Here is a 22,437-nt window from a genome sequence, read left to right as displayed (position 1 = left end):
CCCGGGCGCCGCAGCAAAAAAGGCTTTCCACTGCTCCGTGTGTGTTCACAGTGTGTGTGTGTGTTCACTACTGTGTGTGTGCACTTGGATGGGTTAAATGCAGAGCACAAATTCCTAGTATGAGTCACCATACTTGGCCACACTTCACTTCACTTCACTATTTCAGTGATTGGCAGCTGGTTACAAGGTTCCGGCCCTTTGAAAACTCTCCCAATCATCAGATGGCACCCACACTCCCATTTACCCCAGTGAAGTTGTGTGTCCAGGCAGAACCCAAAAAGCTGTTGTCTAATGAGTGTTAATCTTTTCTCCCATTAAAACATGGTGTAACTGAATCATGCCATAGCAGCCATGCTCATAGTTCTACAGACACTGTGTTGGTGGCTTCAAAGGAGATTTACATGCAGGCTGTGCTGTCCACTGAAAACAGCTTGCATTAAATGATCAAACAGCATGATACTTCAGTGAGATATTTGAGAATTTGATTCACTAACTATTGACTTTCACCAAAAGTGATAATAGGCACATTTCTACATTTAATGTAGAAACATTTCATTGCTGTATTTTAATGAAATTTTAAGGGAGGCCAGGCTTCCCATATTGTCTTGTAGGCCATGAAAGATAATTTAAAAATAATTGCTAAGAAATATATTTACTTCAGCTTTCATTTACTATTTACTAGATTTTCAGTGGGTCAAAACTTTAAATACACTTTGTTAGTATTTGGTGGCATTGCCTTTTAATTCCTTAAAGATAGCCTTCCACAAGCTTCTTACAATAATTAGCCAACCTTTTTGCTCATTCTTCCTGACAGAACTGATGTATCTCAATTTGGATTGTATGCTTCCTTGTTCAGAAATGCTTTTTCAGTTCAGTCCCAAATTTTCTATGGGATTCGGGTCAGGGATTTGCTTTACTGTCAATACTTTACATTTCAGTGCTTTCACTTTGTTTTTTGTTTTGTGTTTAAGCCATTTTGTTACAATGTTGGAGGTTTACTTCAGTATTTCTAGATAATCCTCCTTCCTCATGATGCCATCTATTTTCTGAAGTCCACCAGTCTCTTTTCCAGAAAAATACCAGTAATCTCATTTGTGCAATCATAAAGAAGCAAATTCTAGATACATTTGACTATATTCAAGATATTTTCACTTGCTAAGATGTCATTTTTTGCAGTGTTCAGAGCACTTTTTTCTCTCTGATTAACTCATCTTTGAGCTCATCATATTCTCATGAAGCTTCTCTCACAAAATTAGAGTTAAAAATTGGCTCACATACCATTTGTTTGCAACAGCCAGAACCATTAATGATCATAGATGATGTTGATTGCTGGTATGCAATACTCTTAAGTGCATTCAGAATAGCTGTTGCATCTTCACGATGCTCCACCATCAAAGTTGTGGTTGTAAATGTGGTGAAATTAGAGATTTTTTACACAGAAAAATGAGATTTTTCTCTTACAATTCAATAGCTTAATCCTCAAATGCAGCAGGAAATATTTCCATTTGTACTCATGTCCACCGTAAGCTTCATTGGTGCAGGTGGTGGAATGTTGTTAGCAGCCATTGCTAATTGGCTGACTGCACCCAGAAATCCATAGACAAGCGTATCTCTAACAATCTAGAAAAGGGAAGGAATAGAATCACTTAAACAAAGCGTGTGTCACCACAAGACCACTTCTGGGGACATGGGAACATTCTGCATAACCATGACCGAACTGCTACAATATAAGGCCAAAAGTATGTGGACACTTCCATCACACTCATATGAGGTTCTTTCCCAAACTGTTGCCACAAAGCTGAAAGCACACAGTTGTATAGAACGTCTCTGTGTGCTGTAGCATTACAGTTTCCCTTCACTGGAACTAAGAGACTCAAATCTGTTCCAGCATGACAATGCCCCTGTGCACAAAGCGAGCTCCATGAAGACATGGTGTGTGAAGGTTGGAGTGGAAGAACTCGAGTGTCCTGCACAGAGCCCTGACCTCAACCCCACTGAACACCTTTGGGATGAACTGGAACACCGACTGAACCCCAGACCTCCTCGACATCCCAACATCAGCGCCTGACCTCACTAATGCTCTTGTAGCTGAATGAACACAAATCCCCACAGCCACGCTCCAACATCTAGTGGAAAGCTTCCCAGAAGAGTGGAGCTTATTATAACAGCAAAGGGGGAATAAATAGCGTGATATAGATCCCCCATGCCATCAGACTCCTCAATACTCAGAAACTGGGCTAAAGGAACACACACACACACACACACACATATACACACACAACTGAGCATCCTCCATCCTCTTTGCAATTTTTTTTTTTTTTGCTACACATACTGTCCTCTGATAGGCTCTCTGTGTCATATAAAGATCCATGTCACTGGTTGACATTACTGAACCTAGCTGTCACCTAACAGTAACTGTCTTGTTCTCTGGGAGCTGACTGCATGCTTTGAGTGTGTCGCCTTGAGCATGCATGAGTGTGAATGTGTGTGTACTATATTGCACCCATGCAAATACATGTCTTTCATTTGCCTGCATTTGCTTGTTTTTGTTAGTACACTGTATGACTGCTTTGCTCATAGCTCCACCTCAGGCAACAAAATGTGGACTATCAGGTTCTCACCTCCTCCCCAACCCTGCTTCCCCTTCTTACCATGTCTCTCCGCTCTCTTATTTACCAAACTTTCCTCTCTCCTGCATATTTATCCTTTTTTTTTTTTGGGTGGGGGGTTTCAGTGCTTTGTAACTATTTCATTACACTCACTTCGTCCTTCTCTGTTTAAACTGTAACCTGTGCTTTTGTTGCTGTGTAAGTAAGCCTTAATAGGAGAAGGTTCATTTCTCAGGATCAAACTTGTTATTCCTGTCTTCCACCTTATGAATACTCTAACCTGTAATTACATTTGTGTGTGTTTGTTTTTGTTTCATTGCTAAGTAGCTCAGAAACTTGCTGCTTTTTTTTTGTTTCTTTTGCAATTTTTGAATCCACCAATGGAGGAGCACCTTGTCATAGGTTCACAAGCTTCCTGAAGAAAAACTAAAATCCTGCTGCACGTGTTGACTGAAATAGTCAGAGAATCAGAGTAATACTGGCACTAGATAGAAAAGTAAGCCCTATTTTAGGAAATTGCCGAGAGTACAAATATCTTGTATCAACAATTTGTAATATAATTTATAATTGTAGAAAATTGTAGATATTGCATAGTATATGACATATTTCATTGCCTTATCACACACAGACACGAGGAAGTCTTTACCAGGAATCTGTGACCTAAATCAGTCATGTGGGTTTATTTAGACTGGGTTTTTAGAATCAAAAGACAACTGTACAAATACAGTAAATGAAAATAAATAATACAGGTAAGTGGGTGGAGAAGACAGGAAACAAGATTGCTTAATTGTCTAGTGTCTAAGATTCATTGCTTCTGTATGTTATCAACAAAAGTAGAATAATGATTCTAATGAGTCTACATGATTCTCAGTCCTACCTAAAATGGATAAAGCCATGCTGATTTATAGTGAGGATCAGTGCAGAATGTACAAATCTGGATTAGGAAGTATCTTGTGGAGAATTGGCTGGAAATGAAATTAAAATGTGTTAGTAAACTAGCCCCAGAAGTGATAATATGTTCTGTGGCTCTTATTAAGCATTTAGTCTGACTAATCCTCCTAATGACTAGTCGGGAATGATTAGGCCACTGGTGAGTATTTTCTTTCCCTGTAAAGCTGTGTGTTTGTGAGAAGGCTGCAAGCCAGGACATGCTCCCAGTTGGATACTTGGAGAGGAATTTTGAAATTGGCGTTCTCATGCCTCCTATACTAAACACACAGACAGTGGTGAGCTGTATGGGTATGCAGTGTATGCATGTGCATACAAGCCCAGCATCTTTGACTGCCCTACCCTGAGAACTGCAATATTACAAAAATGTGATATCTTAGCAAGTGAAAAAATCTTGAATATGTGCACTTTTATCTTATATTATTTTAAGACTATAATATTGTTCAGCTTTTACATATTTCAAGCATTAAATGTTCTTATTCTATAGGCAGATCATTTAGCTTCTTTCTAGAAATAAATGCATAAAATTAGAAAATTTATCTACCTATAGAGCAGGACAATTTAATGCTTGAATACTTCACAGAGAGAGTAACATTAAATTGAATTTTATGATTAATAAATACCAAAATACTATTTTTATTGTATATGTTGTAGGTTTTACTATGGTATAGCCAGTTCTGAAAATTATTAATGATTGAAAACTCTATTATTACTATTATTAAAAACTTTTATTTACTATTATTAAAAACATTTTAGGAAACACATTATAAATATGACAGTTGGTTTTAACCCAACTACTGAAATTAGGTTTATTTACTTTATGTGTCGTTTTGCTATGGCCACCCCAGGCAAAATGTTCTGTATCTGTGAGAGATGCTGCTAGACATAATACACCAGATATCCTATCATCTCACAGCACAGTCTGAGCTGTCTGAGTAGAGGTTTGATGCATCCTCTCCTCATATAAAAAAAAATATGGGAACTTAAAATTTCTTAAAATTGTTAAATAAATACTCATCTTTTTTGTGACCAGAGTAACCCACACTCTTTCAAATGCATGGGGGTAATTTCTCGCTTATTCTGCTCGCTGCAACAGCCTTCTGTGTGCTTTTCTGACTGCATATGTCTATATATTTACATTTTTATTTGAAAATTTGTTTAAGGTATAAAAACATTTGTGAGATCATTCTTGTTAGGGCTTGGGTAAGACAGTTAGTTCTCACGACTAAAGTAATACAATTACGTTCATGCACTGAGGGAGTGGTATTTCAATCCCAGAAGGATTATGCATTCTTGGAAAAGGTGTGGCTCGCAGTCAGGCTCCAATGTAAATAGCCTATGCTGCCATCAGCAGTCTCCAAATACTAACTGCACCCCATGTCTTAAGCTTCACAAATGTCTTGACTCATGTTAACAGTTCAGATGTATGTATGAACACTATGTATGAATTTATATTATATTGTAGTGTTAGTTTTAATGAGTTTAAAGGTGAGTTTAACTAGAACCTTTTTGCCAGTTGCGGAGGATTTCTCACACCTCGGGGGGTGGGACTTATATGTCCTAGAGAGTATTTAATTGGACAAACACAAGACTTGTACAGCGTGAGTCATCAAATCTACATACAATAATCCATAATGACAAAGCAAAAACGTTTTTAGATTTATTTATTTATTTATTTGCAAATTCATTAAAAATCAAAAACCTGAAATATCTCATTTAAATAAGTATTTGTCTGACTGTGCCTTGGCTAAGGCACTCTAAATTGAGCTCAGGTGCATCCTGTATGCTTTGATTATCTTAAGAAGTCTTTAGACCTCGACTGGAGTCTACCTGTGGCAAATTCAATTAATTAGACCTGATTAGAAAGACCTTTGTGTATGAGGTCCACAATTCACAGTGCATGTCAGACAAAAACCAAACCAAGGAACTCACTGTAGACCTTGGCACGAAGCATGAAGAAAAAGGATTCTCTGGTCTGATGACAAAAACTGAACTCTTTTGGCTGAACTCCAAGGGCTGAAACCCAGGAACTGCTGATCAGCTGGATAAGACCACCCCTGCCATGAAGCATAGTGGTGGCAGCATCATGCTACTTGTGACAGGGGTATGGAGACTTGTCAGAATTGAGGGAAGGATGAATGCATCCAAATACACAAAGGACCTTGAAGAAAACCTGCTCCAGAATGCACATGACTAAAGACTGGGGCGAAAGCTCACTTTCAGCATGACAATGACCTGAAGAATACAGCCAAGACAACACTGGACTGGCTTCAGGACAAGTCTCTCAATATCCTTGAGTCGCCCAGCAAAAACCCAGACTGGAACCCATAGAACTGTGAAATGCCATTTGTGGAGAGACCTGAAGATGGCAGTTCATAGATGCTCTCCATCCAATCTGATTCAGATCTACCAGGAAGAATGGGCGAAACTACCCAAATCCAGGTGTGTAAAGCTTGTACAGACTTACCCAAGAAGACAAATTTGTAACTGCTGCCAAAGGAGCTTCTACAAAGTACTGAATAAAGGATCTGAATACCTATCTAGATTTCTAAGAATAGTTTTTTGCTTTGTCATTATGGATAATTGTGTGTAGATTGGTGGCTAAAATGTCAATTTAATCCAAGGAAAATTAAATCTATAACACAATAAAGTGTGCAAAATCTGAAGGGATCTGAATACTTCCCAAACCCACTGTATGGTGTGATGTACAGTATACAAACTGACAGTACACTAAGCAATAATTAACTGGTAATTTAAAGAAAAAGATCCAGGGCCTTGAAAATTGGGTATTTAAAAGAGTGACTTCATCTAACAGTGACTTCATCAATTAGTAAATATTAGTTGATACCATTCCAGTTGCGTTGCACTCCATCAAATGAAAACATACATTCTTATACAGTTCAGTCATACAGAGGTCCCATCAAGAGTTAATTCCTGCCTTGTGCCCTGTGTTCCAGTTATAGACTTTGGATCTACTATTAATAAATAAATGATGATGAAGTGTTACTTACTTAATATGCTTACTATTAATATATTTGTTATGTGGACCAGTTCTGGAGGGAAAAAAACAACAACAGGATAATCATTTTACTGTTTGCGTTTATTTTATGGGGATAAGCTAATTAACATGGCATAGATGATTAAAGGCTTCACTCTTGAAATCCGCTCTCGAATTATGGATATGATTGTTGTAGCATTGTATGCACATATATACACGTATATATTCCCAGGAGAACCATCACATTTAAATGAGCGCCTAGCAGTTTTCTTTGTGATGCAGTATCAGCACAATTATCCCGGACCTCCTTTGGTGCCATGTTTCATGGAAAGGTAATTCTGTAACTACAGAGATGTGGGAGAAGGTTTAGGCCCCATGTGCTGGAGGGTAAATCCAAGAGAATAATCAAAACAAAGCAAGGATCATACAAAGAAATGAGAAACAAGAATCAATGGCTCAGAAGTCAGTAAAGATATTGGCAAGCCCTTGCAAAGTGATAATGCATGAATGAGTCCTTCTGACAGTAAATGACTAAAGTGGAAATGTTTGTTCAGTGCTTAGGGGAGGGAGCCCTCTGCTGATGTGAGGTGTCACAGCATGAGCTGGTGTTACACATAGCTTGATACAATCTTCATTTTTAATCCTTGCACTGTAGGGGAAATAGATTTTTCTATACAAGAAGCACCAGAAATGTAAGTTGCAGCAATGTATGTCCTGCAATGTAAATCTAATTAATCAGTCTCTACAGGTAATCAGCCTCAGGCAACCACTCTCATAAACTGTGCCCCTTATATAATTTATCCATCCATCCATTCTCTGTACTGCTTATCCTACACAGGTTCATGGGGAGCCTCGAGCCTGTCCTAGGGAACTTGGGGCAAACAGTGGGGGAACCCATTGCAGGGCACAATCACACACACTACAGACAATTTGGAAATGCCAATCAGCCTACAATGCATGTCTTTGGACTGGGGGTAAGGAAACCGGAGTACCCAGAGGAAACCTCTGAAGCACAGGGAGAACATACAAACTCTGAACACACAGGGCAGAGGTGGGAATCGAACCCCCAACCCTGGAGGTGTGAGGAAAATGTGCTAAGCACTAAGCCATCATGCTCCCCGTTTATAATCTATAATTTTTATTTAAAAAAAATTTTATTATTTAAAAAAATAAAACTACAAACTTACTGTATGTTAAATAAGTTTGGATTATTATTAAAACTTCACTGTTTAACTGAGAGAAATAATATTCAATTACTTGGTTTCTGAAGAATTAGCTCTGGATAGTTTGGCTTCTTGTAGTATCATAATAATAGCAACACAAGGCAAAAAATGTTCAATAACAGTGAATTTATTGAACAATAGAGAAACAGAATAAACACCAGAAATCAACTAATTAACTAAGACGTGCTACCTTTGTGTGTATGTGTGTGTGTGTGTGTGTGTGTGTGTGTGCGGATGAGGATCAGGGATAGAGAGTAGACAAAGAGAGGAGGAGGAGGAAGGAATGTGTGTGTGTGTGTGTGTGTGTGTGTGTGTGTGTGTGAGGGCTGATTTATACTTCTGTGAGTAAGTCAGAGTGTCGTGCGCTGACGCTCGCATAGGGGTCAGTCTTCAGCATTTTCACTCGTCTGTATTCAGCAGTATCAAGCTGGTCTTACATAAAAACATTTCAATTTAATGAGTCCATTTTATATCCACAGTTCTAGCAATCACAGAATGATGGATGGGGGGATTGGGGTTAGCAGCACTCTGCTTGTGTGTCATGCCGCATCACACCCCATCGGTGTATATTACTTTCATATAACCACATAATCTGGAGTGTGTTATTCTGCTTATACCACAGTGATTTACCAATGATTACCGTGGTGTAAACTGATTAAAGTGCCGTTGTGGCAGCAGGGGCGTGGTCAAGTGCCAGTTTGTGAATGGAGGGCGGAGTCGGGAGAGTGAGTAGAGTGGTAACGTTGAGGCTGCATCTGTGGGTGATTCTCCTAATGAATATTCTCTATTTCAATGAGTGGCGGCAAGGAGATACAGGCAGAGAGAGAAGAGCCATGAGAGAGTATGTGTATGCATGTGTGATTTTGAGGAACAAGGCTGAAAAACAAGCTTCCATTACATTAAAACCCCTTTTTGAGTTGTGCCACGTCTGTCTCCCTCATTCCCCTGGTAACCTAGGGAGTGTCACAGACGTATTATGCATGGGTGTGTACAAGGCGCATGAGTGTGATGGAAAACTCTTGTAATGACACGATGGCTGAGTAAACAGTTCAACTGTATTGTGTGTGGACATCAATCTTTCCAGCAACTAACACGACATGGTGTCAGAAGCGTCTGACGGAAAAGGACAAGCCGCTCAGAGAACTGGTTTCAAAGTAGAATGAATAGGTCTGGGGCCACACCCAGCAAAACGCCTTTGACCTCCTGAAAAAGGAACTGTAATCCGCTCCTGTGCTGATGCTCTTTTATCTCAATTATGAGCTGAAACTGTCAGCAGATGCATCATCACTGCCACCAGATGCCAAGACACGGGGAACTGTTCTGTCACCTCCTGCTGCACCAAGGTTGTATTTTGTGTAAATACCATATGGAATCATGTGTAGGGAGAGAAAACATTTCATACGTATGTAGATCAATGTTCCATAGCAATGAACCATAGCAACAGACAGCCAGACAGGAGAAACTCCAGAGGTTCCTCCAAAACCACCTGTCTTCTCAACAATCGCCAACTGTCGTTAGAACCAGGAGTGGCAGAGAAATAGTTTACTCTCTCTGTCTCTCTCAAAAACACAGCCTGTCATTTAGAACCCTTTGTCACCTAGAACCCTGAACACATGACCTGTCCTGAAGAATTTCTTTGAGCTCGGAAACTTTTACTGTTATGAAGCACTTATAACCCTCTACCTCCATAAGTGTTAATGTCTCCACATCAACAATTATGCATGTTACCTTGTTAAGCAATAACACTTTTTTAAGTTGTTTATTATTCATCTTAGTTTATGTGGAGCGGCCTTCATACATGTGTATGATGTGTATAGCTTGTAGCGACTCACAGCAGCAGCAGGCAGAACACAGACATACACAGAGGCAGAGATGTCACTTAGCAACCCCCAGTGGGGCCTGTTTTATTTCTAAAGTGCACAAAAGGATAGAGGGGAGTCAGGAAGGTGTGAGAGGGTGGCTGTTCATATGTGAAGAGGGCTGTGGGAGTCTTTCTTATGAGTAGTGGTGCTGTGGTCAGGCACGGGCCAGAAGCAGAGCACAGTAGTGGGAGGGAGCAGAGGAAGAGCAGTGGTGTCCTCTGAGTATGATGAAAACATATGAGAGAATTAGTATTGCACCACAGCTATTCAAGTCCCCCTGTCCATGCCATCCATTTTATAGTCTCCACTTGGAGAGAGTGAGCAGCCATGGTGATTAACTTGCCCCAGCAGTGCTTCATTCTCGTTCTCCGCCCCACAGCTATGGGATTCTCTCCAGTGTACAGCACCAGTGCTGAAGGGGTGCTCTCCATTCAGCACTATAGCAGCAGTAGTATGAGAAGCGTGCAGTGGTTGTGGCATGTGGTGCGACAGCCTGCCAGCACAGTATCCCCCCTCAGCTCCAAGCCGAATGCCAGTGGTGTTTGGGCCCAGAGTCCATACCTCCATGAGACACCGTCTGCATTGCTGTGGTGGACGCCCACTCCATGTTGCACCTGGAAACAGAAGTCTTGCAATAAGAGAAACCACCAGGTTAAATGGGCATTGCTGTCTTTGCCATCCATTGCCTGCTCTGCTGCCTGACGGGGAGGCTAGAGAGGAGAAGGTAGGCATGAATCTTCTATAGTACCCCACCAACCCCAAGAAGGCACATACCTGTCGCTTGGAAGTGAGTCATTTGTATTCCCTGACTGCTTAAATTTTCTTATCCTGGGGTTTTAACATTGGCCGGGGAATGTGGTAGCCCAAGGTACTGTGCCTCGCTCAGCCCCAGATGACACTTTTGTGGGTTCACCATTAGACCAGCCATTCAGAGTTTGCTTAAGGCTTCTCACAGATAGAATAAGTGGTCAGATCATGTTTGGCCACTGGAGGTGTTGAATGCACCTGCCAGTATCCTTTCATGAGGTCAAGGGTGGAAACAAAGCAGCCTCCCCCCACACACGCCACCAGGTTATCCACTCGGGGGAGGTGGTAGTTGTTGGCCTCCAACACTTGGTTTAGTTTTCAGAAGTCATTGGAGACCCTTAGGCTTCAGTTGTGCTTGGGAACCACCATGATGGGGCTGGACCAGGGGCTGGCAGACTTTTCAGTAATGCTGTCCTATAGCATCTGGGCAACTTCCTCCTCAGTAGCTTGACAGCAGGCCTCTGGAACTTGATAGGGCTGGTGCCAAAATCTTTTTGTCATGTTGTATCAGCTGTGTGAGCTCTAGCTCCTTTGAGAAAACATCTGCAAACTGATCCACCAATTTCCCCAGTTCTTGCTGCTGTGAGGGGGTGAGGTCCTCCCACTTTTGGACCAAGGCATCCCCGAGTGGTTCTGGGGAGACATCAGCAAAGGCTCAGAGTACAGGAACAGGTTCAGACCATTTTTAAGCAAGTTGATGTGATATAGCTGGGTGTCTTTTCTCTTACCTGTCTGTTGCATGCGGTAGTTCACTGGGCCCACCAGTTCGCTGACAGTATAGGTGCCCTGTCAGCAGGCCAGGAATTTGCAGTTGGCGCTGGGTAGCAGCAGAAGCATTCAGTCCCCAGGCTGGAATTCATGGCTGAAGAAGAGGATAAGTTCTCTGGTAGCGTTTCATGATGTGTTCTTTCTGAGTGGGATTGCCACGGGGTACCAGGCAGCATAATCATTGATCACCATACAATATATTCTTGCCCCCAGGCAGATTTCAGCAATGGCTGCATGAGATCCATTCCTACCCTTTCAAAGGGCATGCTGATGATGGGGAGTGGGATGAGGGGGCAGGTATAGACTTCTTGGGAGAGGTGTGCTGACATTGGGGGCAACACTGGCAGAAATTTTGTACCTAAGCATCCATGGAAACGGTCTTGAAGTTTTTCAATGGTGTTAAAGGTCCTGTGAAATGCCTTGAAATGCCTAGCATTACTCGATGTGTTGATGTAATTGCCACTGAAACAGGAAGTCAGGATGTGACATACCAAGTGGCTCCTCCCTCTTTTTAAATAGCCAATAGTGTTTAGCTTACCTTACAGCCTACAGCTGTCACAAAGCCATGGGCTGGCACAGATACCTCCTTCTTCAAAGTGAATGAATTCAAGCCATTTCCTTCTTAACCAACTTACAGTTGGAAATCTGAATAAAATGTGCATGTTCAAACAGCCAAAGACACATTTATGACCCATGCTTGCTGACATGATTTCTTTCACTCAACAACGGCAAGCTCAGCAAGGTGATTTTTATAATGTTGTGGGCAGGAGACTTCCCGGAGACTTGCAGAATGATGTCATCAAAATTGTTGATCCGTACTGGTGGTAGAGAGACTGTAAATTTTGGATGCATATATCTTCTAAATGTGAATTTTGTGACTGTTTTTGGGCACAGTAGCTTATAGATAACCTTAAGGCTAACATATTCATACTAAAAGCCACAAAACTTTAATTTTGATTTCATGGGGACTTTAAGAGGGCCAGGTTAATCAGGAAGACAATTTGGACCTGGGGACCACCTGCATCCCAAATTTCTAGTAAAAAAAAAATAATGAGGTAACTATTCTTGTCAACAACAGTTCCTTGAATTATGAAAGACAGCATTGTTTTGAAAGATACCTCCCTATTTTACACAGTCAAAACAGACAGAATGCTTGCATGAAAGGTCCACAGGGCATCTGGTTCAGGCTGTTTATGAACTTGAGTGAAGTAGCTGAGGAGCCGTAGAACTTCAGAAGCTGAATAAAGTTATGTTCTGCAAATTCCTATTTGTTTTTATATTGTGTAAGTGAAAAATGATTTCATTTTTTTCCAGTAGCCCTGAGTGTTTTTCAGTGGGTTAAAAAAATAATAATAATAACCTTCAGGCACACACCATGCCCCCCTTCTTGTTTAAAAATAAATACAGATATGAATATTTGGTGCACTAAACAGATACGGATAGTGGCACTGTGTTACACTCATACTACAGCTCTAGTCCCAGAGTAGTTTTCTAAAATTTCATGACTTAAAAAAAAATGCATTGTAAATAAAAATTTGTGGGGCAGGAAAGCAGGGAAATAAGTAAGTTCTTTCAAACTGTACCACACCACCACATAGATGTCTGGGTTAAAGTGATTATCCCACCTCCTCGGACCAATTTTATGTATATGACATTGTCCAGAGTTTTGGATCTGCAAGTCCAATAATGTCCAAGAGAACACCCAAGATCACACTTGTTAGCATTGCTGCCTGTGAGGCCAGCAAGTTAATTAAATGTTATTCTGCATTAGGTGCATTAACACTATTCTAAACAATTTTCTCTCTTTCCTACCTATCTCTGACTCTGTGTCAGTGGTGACGCATGCTTGGATTCACCTGCTCTAATTCCTTAATAGGATTGCTGATTCCCCAGAAATCCTGCTAGATCCTGATTAAGTAAGATCAACCCATTAGGTCTGGCAAAATAATGCAGCCAAATTACAATGCCACTCCCATCCAGACCATACCTAATAATACCTCACCACTGTACCTACTACTGGTCTCACATAGTTCTACTAATTCTGTGTGATATTAGTGATACTGATACTTAAACCTTCTCACTTTTAAGCTTCACTGATCATATCACAAAATGATCTACTTACAACACATTTAGGAAATTAGAAAGCTAAACCTCAATACCCATACCAGAAGCAGCACTCCAAACTGTCGTTCATTTGCATTTTTAAATAGTCAAGAACTTTTCACTTTTGACAATATTTTCAGCTTGGAATCTTACTCTGTCTGTCCTTTCTGCACTGATTCTTCATTTCAGTTTACCTTCTCTTCCTGTCCTACTCTCAATCACCCCTCCTCTATCAATACACTTCCTATTGCTACTCTTCTCTCTCTGTTTCCATCTTTAGGCTTATCCCTTCATCCCTGATCTCCTTCATCCGATCCAATCCTCATCTGTTCCTCTCTAGAGGAAGGGAGAGAAAAAGAGTGTGTTTTTCACAGGCAAGTTGCCACCAGTCTCTTAGGGGAACGCATGAAAGGTAGAGTTTGAGAGAACTCAGAGGACAGTCCATTGGATTGAGGTGTGCTGAAAAGTGGGGCTTCAGTTAAGAAGAGAAACACTAATTCTTGGGGAATAACGGAGAACTGGCACTTTGTGTTGAACAAAAGGTGAGTGATTGAGTTTTGGAATGATCATTCTTTTAAGCTTAGTGAAACCAGTCTGCAGTCATTCTGTAGTAGTTTATTGTGAATAGTGTTTTCATCGATTTTCTTGCCTTTATTTAAAACTTAACAGCAATTTTGAAACTTTTTGAAAATGACCTACACAGCACACACCTAATCAACATCGGCGCAAGTGCAAATTACGTCTCAGTGACATCGCATGCAGCTCATTTGCTAATTGGGGAGACATCAGGACAATATCATGTTGGATCACTGTTAATACATGTTCTTAATTCTCTGCTTTTTATATCTTCAGACAAGATTGAATATTTAGATATTTGCTGAATGTTGTCAGTTTTGTTACCATACAATAGGTGGTCAGTTTATCACAGCGGAAAGATGAAGGGAACTTGAGCTGAATCTGTGTGGAGATTTTATAAATCATCACTAAGACATAATAAATCTCATATCATACATTACAAGGATAACTGAAAGTAGCAGGTGATCATAAAAACAACACTGTAGTGACATCTTCCTAATTAGCAAAAGGGTTTGTTGTGACATCATGCTTAAATATGTGTGATATCTGTAGAGATTTTAAGAGTGTATTGAATCTATTAACCCTTAACAAATTGATACTTAACCTCATACCCCACCAGCCCTCCATCCATCCAGTTCCTGCTCTCTTTCCGCACATCCCGCTCTCCATTCAGTGGTAAGGAGCAGTAAGTAATCGGATGACCGGAGATTTGATTTGAGCCCCTGTTCCTTTGATTTCATTTGTCCCTCAGCCATTTACTACTCAACACTCTTTACTCCTCTATTGATCTAGGAAAAGGTGACTGATTGCTTTGCATAAATTCAACAGTCTGAATCATTAAATGAGTCAGCACATCATTGAACATCAACAAAATGCTATGAAAAGCAGAACCATGGTGCGTTGTACATGTCCTCACACCGTGTCTGAGCACTGGATATATTACCTCACAGCTTGTTAATGGCTGATTTGTCCATTCGATTTATGGTTTAACATTTGCAACCGTATCATGCATTTTAGGTAGTTATTAATTTACACCTAAATGGTTCAGTATTCAGTAATTCATAAACCTGCACAAAGTATCAAGTGGAAACATTAACACTCTGCTTCTATTAAATATTCATTTGTATGTTTAAAAGGAATTATATCTATAGTACTGCCATTAATTAACAATATTACAGATATTCCCAAATTGTAAAATTTACATTTATATGGCACATATAATGTTAGTGACTGCATTATATTAAAATTTCAAAATACCCTCTTTTTTATTACAGATACCTTCTGTAAGTCTATCAGACACCAGCAAGCATTTATTATATTTATGTGGTTATCTAAGGTTAAGAACTATAATCAGCAGTGGTTCTAGGTTGCTTCTTGCTATACGTAATACACAGAAACCACTGTTCATCTGATGGTGTCATGGTGAGGCCTAATTCATTTAATATATGAGGTTTTACGCCTGATGACAAAAGCAGGAAGATATCTTGATTAATCTATTTGATTTTACATTGTAGGATCATCACATCCTTCTGCTTGACCGACAGTTTGTTTGCTATTCTAAAGTGGCTTTTGTCTATGTTCTGTCTCACTGTTGGCCAGGTCACCTTGTATCCATTCATTCCCATCAGTAATTACAGCCGTCAACTGCTGCCATGGGTGAAATGGAGAAGATGAAAAAGGAGGCTGAAACCCTGAAGACACAGATTGAGGTTGGATTTCTACACGGCTGTAGTCCAGCACTGCGAATCAAAATATAGCATTTATCACAAAGACTTTTATCACTTTTGTGTGCAAGTGTGAATGTAGATGTGTTTCTTAATGTGCAGGTTATCAGACTAAACAATTTTTAAACAATAATAAGAAAAGCAAGCACTGAATTTTCATGAGATTTCCATGAGATTAGATCTTCAGCAGAGATCTTCCTCCATGCTCTGTTCTCCATACATCTACAGTGCTTTTCTAACTCAACTGTAAGTCATATCTCATCCATTAGGCAGCACGCAAGGCAGCTCATGACACAGACTTATCTGCTGCTGCCTCTGGAGTGGCAGCTACGCCCACCATACAGCTGAAGACCAGGAAGACACTGAAAGGCCACCTGGCCAAAATCTATGCCCTGCACTGGGCCACAGATAGCAGGTGAGAGTGCTTTGTCCAGTGAATGAGGTGTGCCAATACATTTACGATGACCTGTAGATAACAACAATAGAAAAAAAACAACTTACAGACCCATGACGATACAGTACAATGACAATATCACAGTACGAATATCTGGACAGTAACAAGCTGCTTGGTCAATCAATGATGTATTACCAATTTAGCAAAAAGAACTATTTGTTTTCATATGGACTAAATTTGTTTTCATATGTATGAGATTTGTTAGACAATTGGACATATACATTTGAGAGTAAAAGGTTGAAAAGACGTTAGGACATCACTGTATATGTTTGTGTTTTACGCTAACACTGTTAGTGTTAAATGAGTTCAGTATCACAGACTGTTACATGTTCTGAATGTGATCGTCCCCTGCAGATAAGCCATAATCTACCTAGCCTAGTTAGGATTTTCCTTACAGCAGTCTCTCAGCATCTTGTGGTCATCTTGAATCCACTTTAATGCTTAGTTAGAGCAATTATCAGACTCTGGCCTGAAATAGCCTCAGACTTAATGGAATTCATTAAGAACAAAGGAAGCACAGATTTTATTCATCTATTCATTGTGCCTAGTTGATCATACTGACGTTTTGAGGGCCAAATAATTGTAATCCGTGTACTAATACAGTGTATTATGGATCCATATTTTGTGTATTGAAGTAGCATTGTTTCAGCAGTAAATAATATACTATTGTGCTATAAATAAGATGAACGAAAGAACAATGCTACTGTGCATGTCTTCACCATTCTGCATCTTTTTCATACACTCCTGTTGTCAGGCTAATGGTCAGTGCATCACAGGATGGAAAACTCCTTATTTGGGATACCCACTCAGGAAACAAGGTGAGACTAATACGAAGAAGTCCTGATAATCTACAGCAATCTTCCTGGTTTAGAATTAGTTAAGGTCATTAATTGTACAGTATATTCACTATTACATCCAGCCAACACTTTTAACACTGCTGTTTAATTATGAGGATTTCACTGTATCTATCACTTTTCATCCAATATATTACCCACTTTATATTACATCTATAATAATGTTTATTTGATTAGACTTGGTTCACATCATGATCAAACCAAAATCTTACCTATCATTTAAGTAAGCAAAGTGCCTATGTTCACCAAGGTATATCACTTCAGTTCACCTGCTATTAGATCATTAGCTCATGTTAATTATGGACATAGCAAAGTGCCTAGCCTCAGCCATTTATCTGACTTTTTCTGACTATATTCAATAAGAGAACTGTGAAATACATTACATTTCTGCAAAAACACAACTCCTTACAGGTAACTGGTATACAGCGGTTGTAAGAAACCGACCGAACCCTACATGTTCATGGCCTGTCAGAATAGTAGGTGGAGCGTACCTGTCCATAAACACTGATTCTTAACCCTAAACATTCATTACAACCCAGCACTGTCTGTAAATATATAAATGCATTGGACCTTCATAGGAAGACCTGTACCTTTGGTCAATCAGGCAATTATCCAAGCCAATCAGTCAATCATGAGGCAGAAGTGCATAAAATCATGCAGACACTGGTCTTTAAGAGCTTCACTTAATGTTTACATCAAACAGCAGAATGGGGAAAATATGTGACTTTGCCCATGGCAAGACTGCTGCTGCTGCCAGACAGACAGGTTTCAGTATTTCAGAAATATCTTCTCTCTAGAGATACACAGCATGGTGCAAAACACAAAAGCATCCAGTGAGTGGCACTCTTACCTTGTTCATGACAGAGATCAGAGGAGAATGGCCAGACTGGTTTGAGCGGACAGGAAGACTACAGAAATCACTCTTTATAAACTGTGGTGAACAGAAAAGTATCTCAGAAAGCACAACATGACAAACCTTGAGGCTGTTGAACTACAAGAGTGGAAGCCCATTGTCAGTTTCACTCCTGTCAGCCAAGAATGTGAGGCTACAGTGGGCACTGACTCGCTGAAACGGGACAGGTGACGTTTTTCCAATCTTCAACTGTCCATTTTCCTTGAATAAGTGTCCAGTGGATAAGTCAGTGGATAATTGCACTTGATAAATTGAATGTGTAGGGGTACAGGCGTGCCTATTAAAGTGGCCGGTGAGTGTATAGCTATGGGGAAGGTATCACAGCTCCCATCAGTTTCCAGCCTACATTCATTCACATATTACTACTCACGCTTTACTGCAGATGTAGGAAGGATAGATGTTTTGGAACTGCCTTCCTCCATACCATCTGAAGGTACCTGAAGCCCTGAAGTAGTTAGAATAACTCACCTCTTTTTCCTACATTAACCTATACAGAACAGAATAACACATTCTTTTTTCCATGACAGATTAATGCGGTTCCTCTGAAGTCCTCATGGGTGATGACCTGCGGATATTCCCCCTCTGGAAACTTCGTGGCCAGTGGTGGTCTCGACAACATGTGCACCATATACAACTTGAAGACGCCTATCGTTAAGATTGTGAAAGAATTAGACGCACACACGGGTATTGTGGAAAATACTTTGCCATCAACGCTTTCTCTTAACAAAGCAGAAATTGGATTTATTTCATTTTAGATTATTTATTAGTAGGGCCTTTAACATTATCATGGATTGCATATCACTTGATGGATATTACTATTTTAAAAAGACTCTTTCTTTCTTATACAGTGACTCTTACTTTTTTACACAGGTTACCTCTCCTGTGCTCGCTTTCTAAATGACAATGAAATCCTCACTTCCTCCGGTGACACCACCTGGTAAACAATTTACTGCATTTGAAATATAGCATTAGCACTTTAAGGATTTCCTAACAATCCCACAAATGCTCCTATCTCCAAATTATTGTATTAGATTTTTTGCTAAATAGGTGCACTAGTCAAGTGTCAACAGATCTTTGATCTGTATATTGGAATAATCCCATTTTTCTTTTTTACTGATCAATCTCTCCATCCGCTCCTTAACCCCTGTTCTCTTCTAGTGCTCTGTGGGATATAGAGTCTGGCAAGCAGAAGACCATCTTTCTTAACCATGTGGGTGACTGTATGTGTCTGGCTCTATCCCCTGATATGAACATGTTCATTTCTGGAGCCTGTGACTCGTTGGCCAAACTGTGGGACATCAGGGACGGCAAATGCAAACAGACATTCCAGGGACACACCAGCGATGTCAATGCCATTGCAGTGAGTGCGGGGACCAGGGACATGAATCATATATTTAATTTGCACACTTGAACAAAGTTTTGTAAAACTAATATTGGTAATATTACATCACATTCTGCATAGTTCCTGATCTTGGTCTATTGTGGCATAATAGAGAAAATTAATTTCAAAAGTGCAAAGCAGAGGCCAGAAAATATATTTACACCCATAGCGAGGTCCGCTGGTGACAGCGCATAAAATCCGTACTGATTCTATAAAAAACATAATAGAATGACTACGGAAATGAGTATCGAGCCGAGTATTAAAAACCAGACCTTAGAGTGTGGAACAGAAACTACCACAAAGACAAACATAAGACACCCTAAACTCTCAACTCTCTGAAGGAAAAAAAAAAGAATAAAAATAAACAACAACAACAACAACAACAATAATAATAATAATAATAATAATAATAATAATAATTCCCTTTGTGTGGAAAGTTCAGCTATACTGAATGACACCTTGATCATTGCTTCCCTTTCCCTCTAGTTCTTGAATAATGGAAACGCTTTTGTGACTGGCTCAGACGACTGTACCCTCAAGATGTTTGACATCCGCTCTGATCAGGAAGTGATGTGCTACGAGGATGGCCAAATGAACAGTGCTGTGACGTCACTGGCCCTGTCTATTTCAGGCCGCCTCATATTTGCTGGATATGACAACTTTAACTGCAACATCTGGGACTCGCTGAAGGGCGAGAAAGTTGGTGAGTGGCAAAGACAGAAGAGCAGAGCGTGACAGGTAGTGCTGTAGGTGTAGAAAGGTAGAGTGCTTGTGGAGACTTGGATCATAGCATTACACAGATGGCAGGAAAGTGAGGTGTAAATTAAACAACTAATGTTCAACTCTTTCCTTTTAATGCCCTCTTTCCAGGAGTGCTGTCTGGACATGACAACAGAGTGAGTTGCACCGGAGTACCATTGGATGGCATTTGTGTGTGCACTGGCTCATGGGACAGCTTTCTAAAAGTCTGGAACTGATCTGGTCGAACCACCCCAAAACGGGGAGGAGGAGGGGAAGCAAATGAAAGAAACAGAAAGGATAGAGTTGGAGGGGAGAAGTAGAGAGACTAAGAAAGAAGAAAGCCATGAAAAAGATCATGGCACCTGTCAGACATTAATGTCACAAAACCCTTTCTCTCCCTGTCTCTCTTTTTCTCCTACATATGAATACTGGGAAATTAATGGAGTAATAGAAATGTCCTCTCAAACACCATAAGATGTAGCATATTAACACGAGAAGTGAAATGTATTATCACCTCATGACCAAGATCAAAAATAGCATAGGCTTAAGCTCATGTGGGAAAATGATAAATGTTAAATATATTCATTAATATTTTATTGTACTTGGTAAAACTGATAGGGTTTTGAAAACAAATCATGACTAGGGACAGGAACAGAATAATAGAGTAACTGTCAAATTACAGAAACTTATAGACTTTATTACAGACTTCGGTTAGATGGAAGTATTTATGTATATAATAAATTACAAGAAAACTGCAGAGTTAATATACACTGACTTTTATCACACACAGACAATGTGCATGTCTGTCTAAAGCATGGATATGTCTACGATTTTGAAATGCAGCTTGTGTGGGCCTTTTGTCTTCACTCAGGTGAACCCAAGGTGTGACACCTAATAAAACATTACTCAGTCAATTACTTTCTTTCATGTACTTTAACCTCCAGATCATGTTTGTTTATGACTAAATGCTTCTGCTGCATAGTCACCTTCATCCAATTTCACACCTACATAGTTATGTATTTCTCTTACGTTGCCACAGAGTCTCTTAAAAAATAATTGAAATGGCTGTTGAAAACCTTTCTAATAAACTTAGAATTCTGCATTAAACAATATGTGCACTGTCTGTCATACTGTTAGAAGGTTATCAGATGGCTGATACTGTTATTCACCTGATTATCAATGACTATCCTCCCAGAATTGCTAAAAAATGAAGTTTAAGAGCAAAAACGGTTAGATGTCCAAAATGGTAAAACTGAATGGTTTTCACATGCTAGAAATGAGCCACCAAGAAATAGCTGCCACCATGATGAGGATGAAATCTGGACCAAACAAACAGCTAAGTACACAAGTGCAGGACATGAAGTCTTCTACTGTGAGGACACACACACACACACACACACACACACACACACACACACACACACAGTGAAAATCTGTCCCTCATGTGGTGTTTAAAACACATGTATATGGGCTCATTTATAATTCACATAAATGATAAATATATAATAATGTTCTGTATGACATACATATGCTTTTGAAGTTGTTCTGAAAAATTCGTATCATCACTATTTTCGTTTAAAGAGTTTACAAGAAACACAGAAACAAAGGTTAATTGACTACACAAGGGTTAAATTTGGAAGCTGTATGTACACTAACCCTAATGTACACTAACCCTAGTCCCTGCTCTCTATAGGTGTAATACATGCAAATATTTTTAAAAATCATTAACTAGTAAAACATTACACAGGATACAGTGAACAATTTAATTTAAAAATTTACAGCAAAGAATAAGTAGAACAACAACAACAACAACAACAACAAAATGAACAATAATAGTATTAGATATAGCTGGTTCTAGGGGCTGCTATAGACTTCCACCATAGAATAATAATAATAATAATAATAATAATAATAATAATAATAATAACACCTACCAAACACAATTTGTGTCTACGCACCTTCAGCGCTTGACCCCTAATAATAGGGGTTAAGCACTACGTGGCACCACACTGAGGTCAAATGACACCAAAGTTTTCTCCTCTCGCTCAGGACATGGTACTAAACATTGCTGTGTCGATGCAATGAAGTACTGCAGATATATGACCTCATAATTTTTGGCTACTTGGCTATCAGTGCCTGCCGTATTATATTGTAGAATTTAAAAGCAGTCTCCAAGGAATCACATGACAAAGGAATTAATATTTTAGATCAGGCAGTTGAAGAGCTATGAGCACTTTTATGATTTTGTTATTTTCGTGTTATTATAGTGCCTAGTGGTGCAGTGACACAAATATTGCTAGGCTGATTCAAGACAAGGTGCTGAACTAAATGACCATGTTTTGTGTTAGAGCACTAAACCGTTGCTGAGATATGGCCTCACAGCCAAAGCCTGATTCATTTGTGGTCTTTCACTGACATTTAGTGGTCAGTTCTTGTAATGTGTATGTAAAATAATATTTCACCTTTATAAAAATCA

The 22,437-nt window shown here is 39.7% G+C and overlaps 1 protein-coding gene across 1 annotated transcript; it reads left to right on the top strand.

Annotated features, from left to right (window-relative positions):
- The first annotated feature begins 13,631 nt into the window (after positions 1 to 13,631).
- gnb3b (guanine nucleotide binding protein (G protein), beta polypeptide 3b) lies at positions 13,632 to 21,056 on the top strand. Its single transcript, XM_026928308.3, has 9 exons — positions 13,632 to 13,860; positions 15,494 to 15,603; positions 15,888 to 16,033; positions 16,827 to 16,890; positions 18,367 to 18,523; positions 18,710 to 18,776; positions 18,998 to 19,199; positions 19,707 to 19,923; positions 20,091 to 21,056. The coding sequence occupies exons 2-9, from the start codon at positions 15,547 to 15,549 to the stop codon at positions 20,195 to 20,197; spliced, it is 1,017 nt and encodes a 338-aa protein (XP_026784109.1). The 5' UTR covers positions 13,632 to 13,860; positions 15,494 to 15,546; the 3' UTR covers positions 20,198 to 21,056.
- The last annotated feature ends 1,381 nt before the right edge of the window (positions 21,057 to 22,437 follow it).

The sequence above is a fragment of the Pangasianodon hypophthalmus genome, chromosome 29 (assembly GCF_027358585.1).
Source record: "Pangasianodon hypophthalmus isolate fPanHyp1 chromosome 29, fPanHyp1.pri, whole genome shotgun sequence".
Taxonomy (NCBI): Eukaryota; Metazoa; Chordata; class Actinopteri; order Siluriformes; family Pangasiidae; genus Pangasianodon; species Pangasianodon hypophthalmus.
The sequence above is the reverse complement of the archived record's forward strand: the minus strand, read 5'-3'. Positions and strand labels throughout refer to the sequence as shown.

What these genes read in the sequence shown, in the direction of transcription:
- gnb3b (XM_026928308.3), top strand. Translation starts at nt 15,547, where the DNA reads ATGGGTGAAATGGAGAAGATGAAAAAGGAGGCTGAAACCCTGAAGACA. An exon ending in CACTGGGCCACAGATAGCAG is followed by an intron (nt 16,034 to 16,826) that starts GTGAGAGTGCTT and finishes TCCTGTTGTCAG; the next exon opens with GCTAATGGTCAGTGCATCAC. An exon ending in AGAATTAGACGCACACACGG is followed by an intron (nt 18,524 to 18,709) that starts GTATTGTGGAAA and finishes TTTTTTACACAG; the next exon opens with GTTACCTCTCCTGTGCTCGC.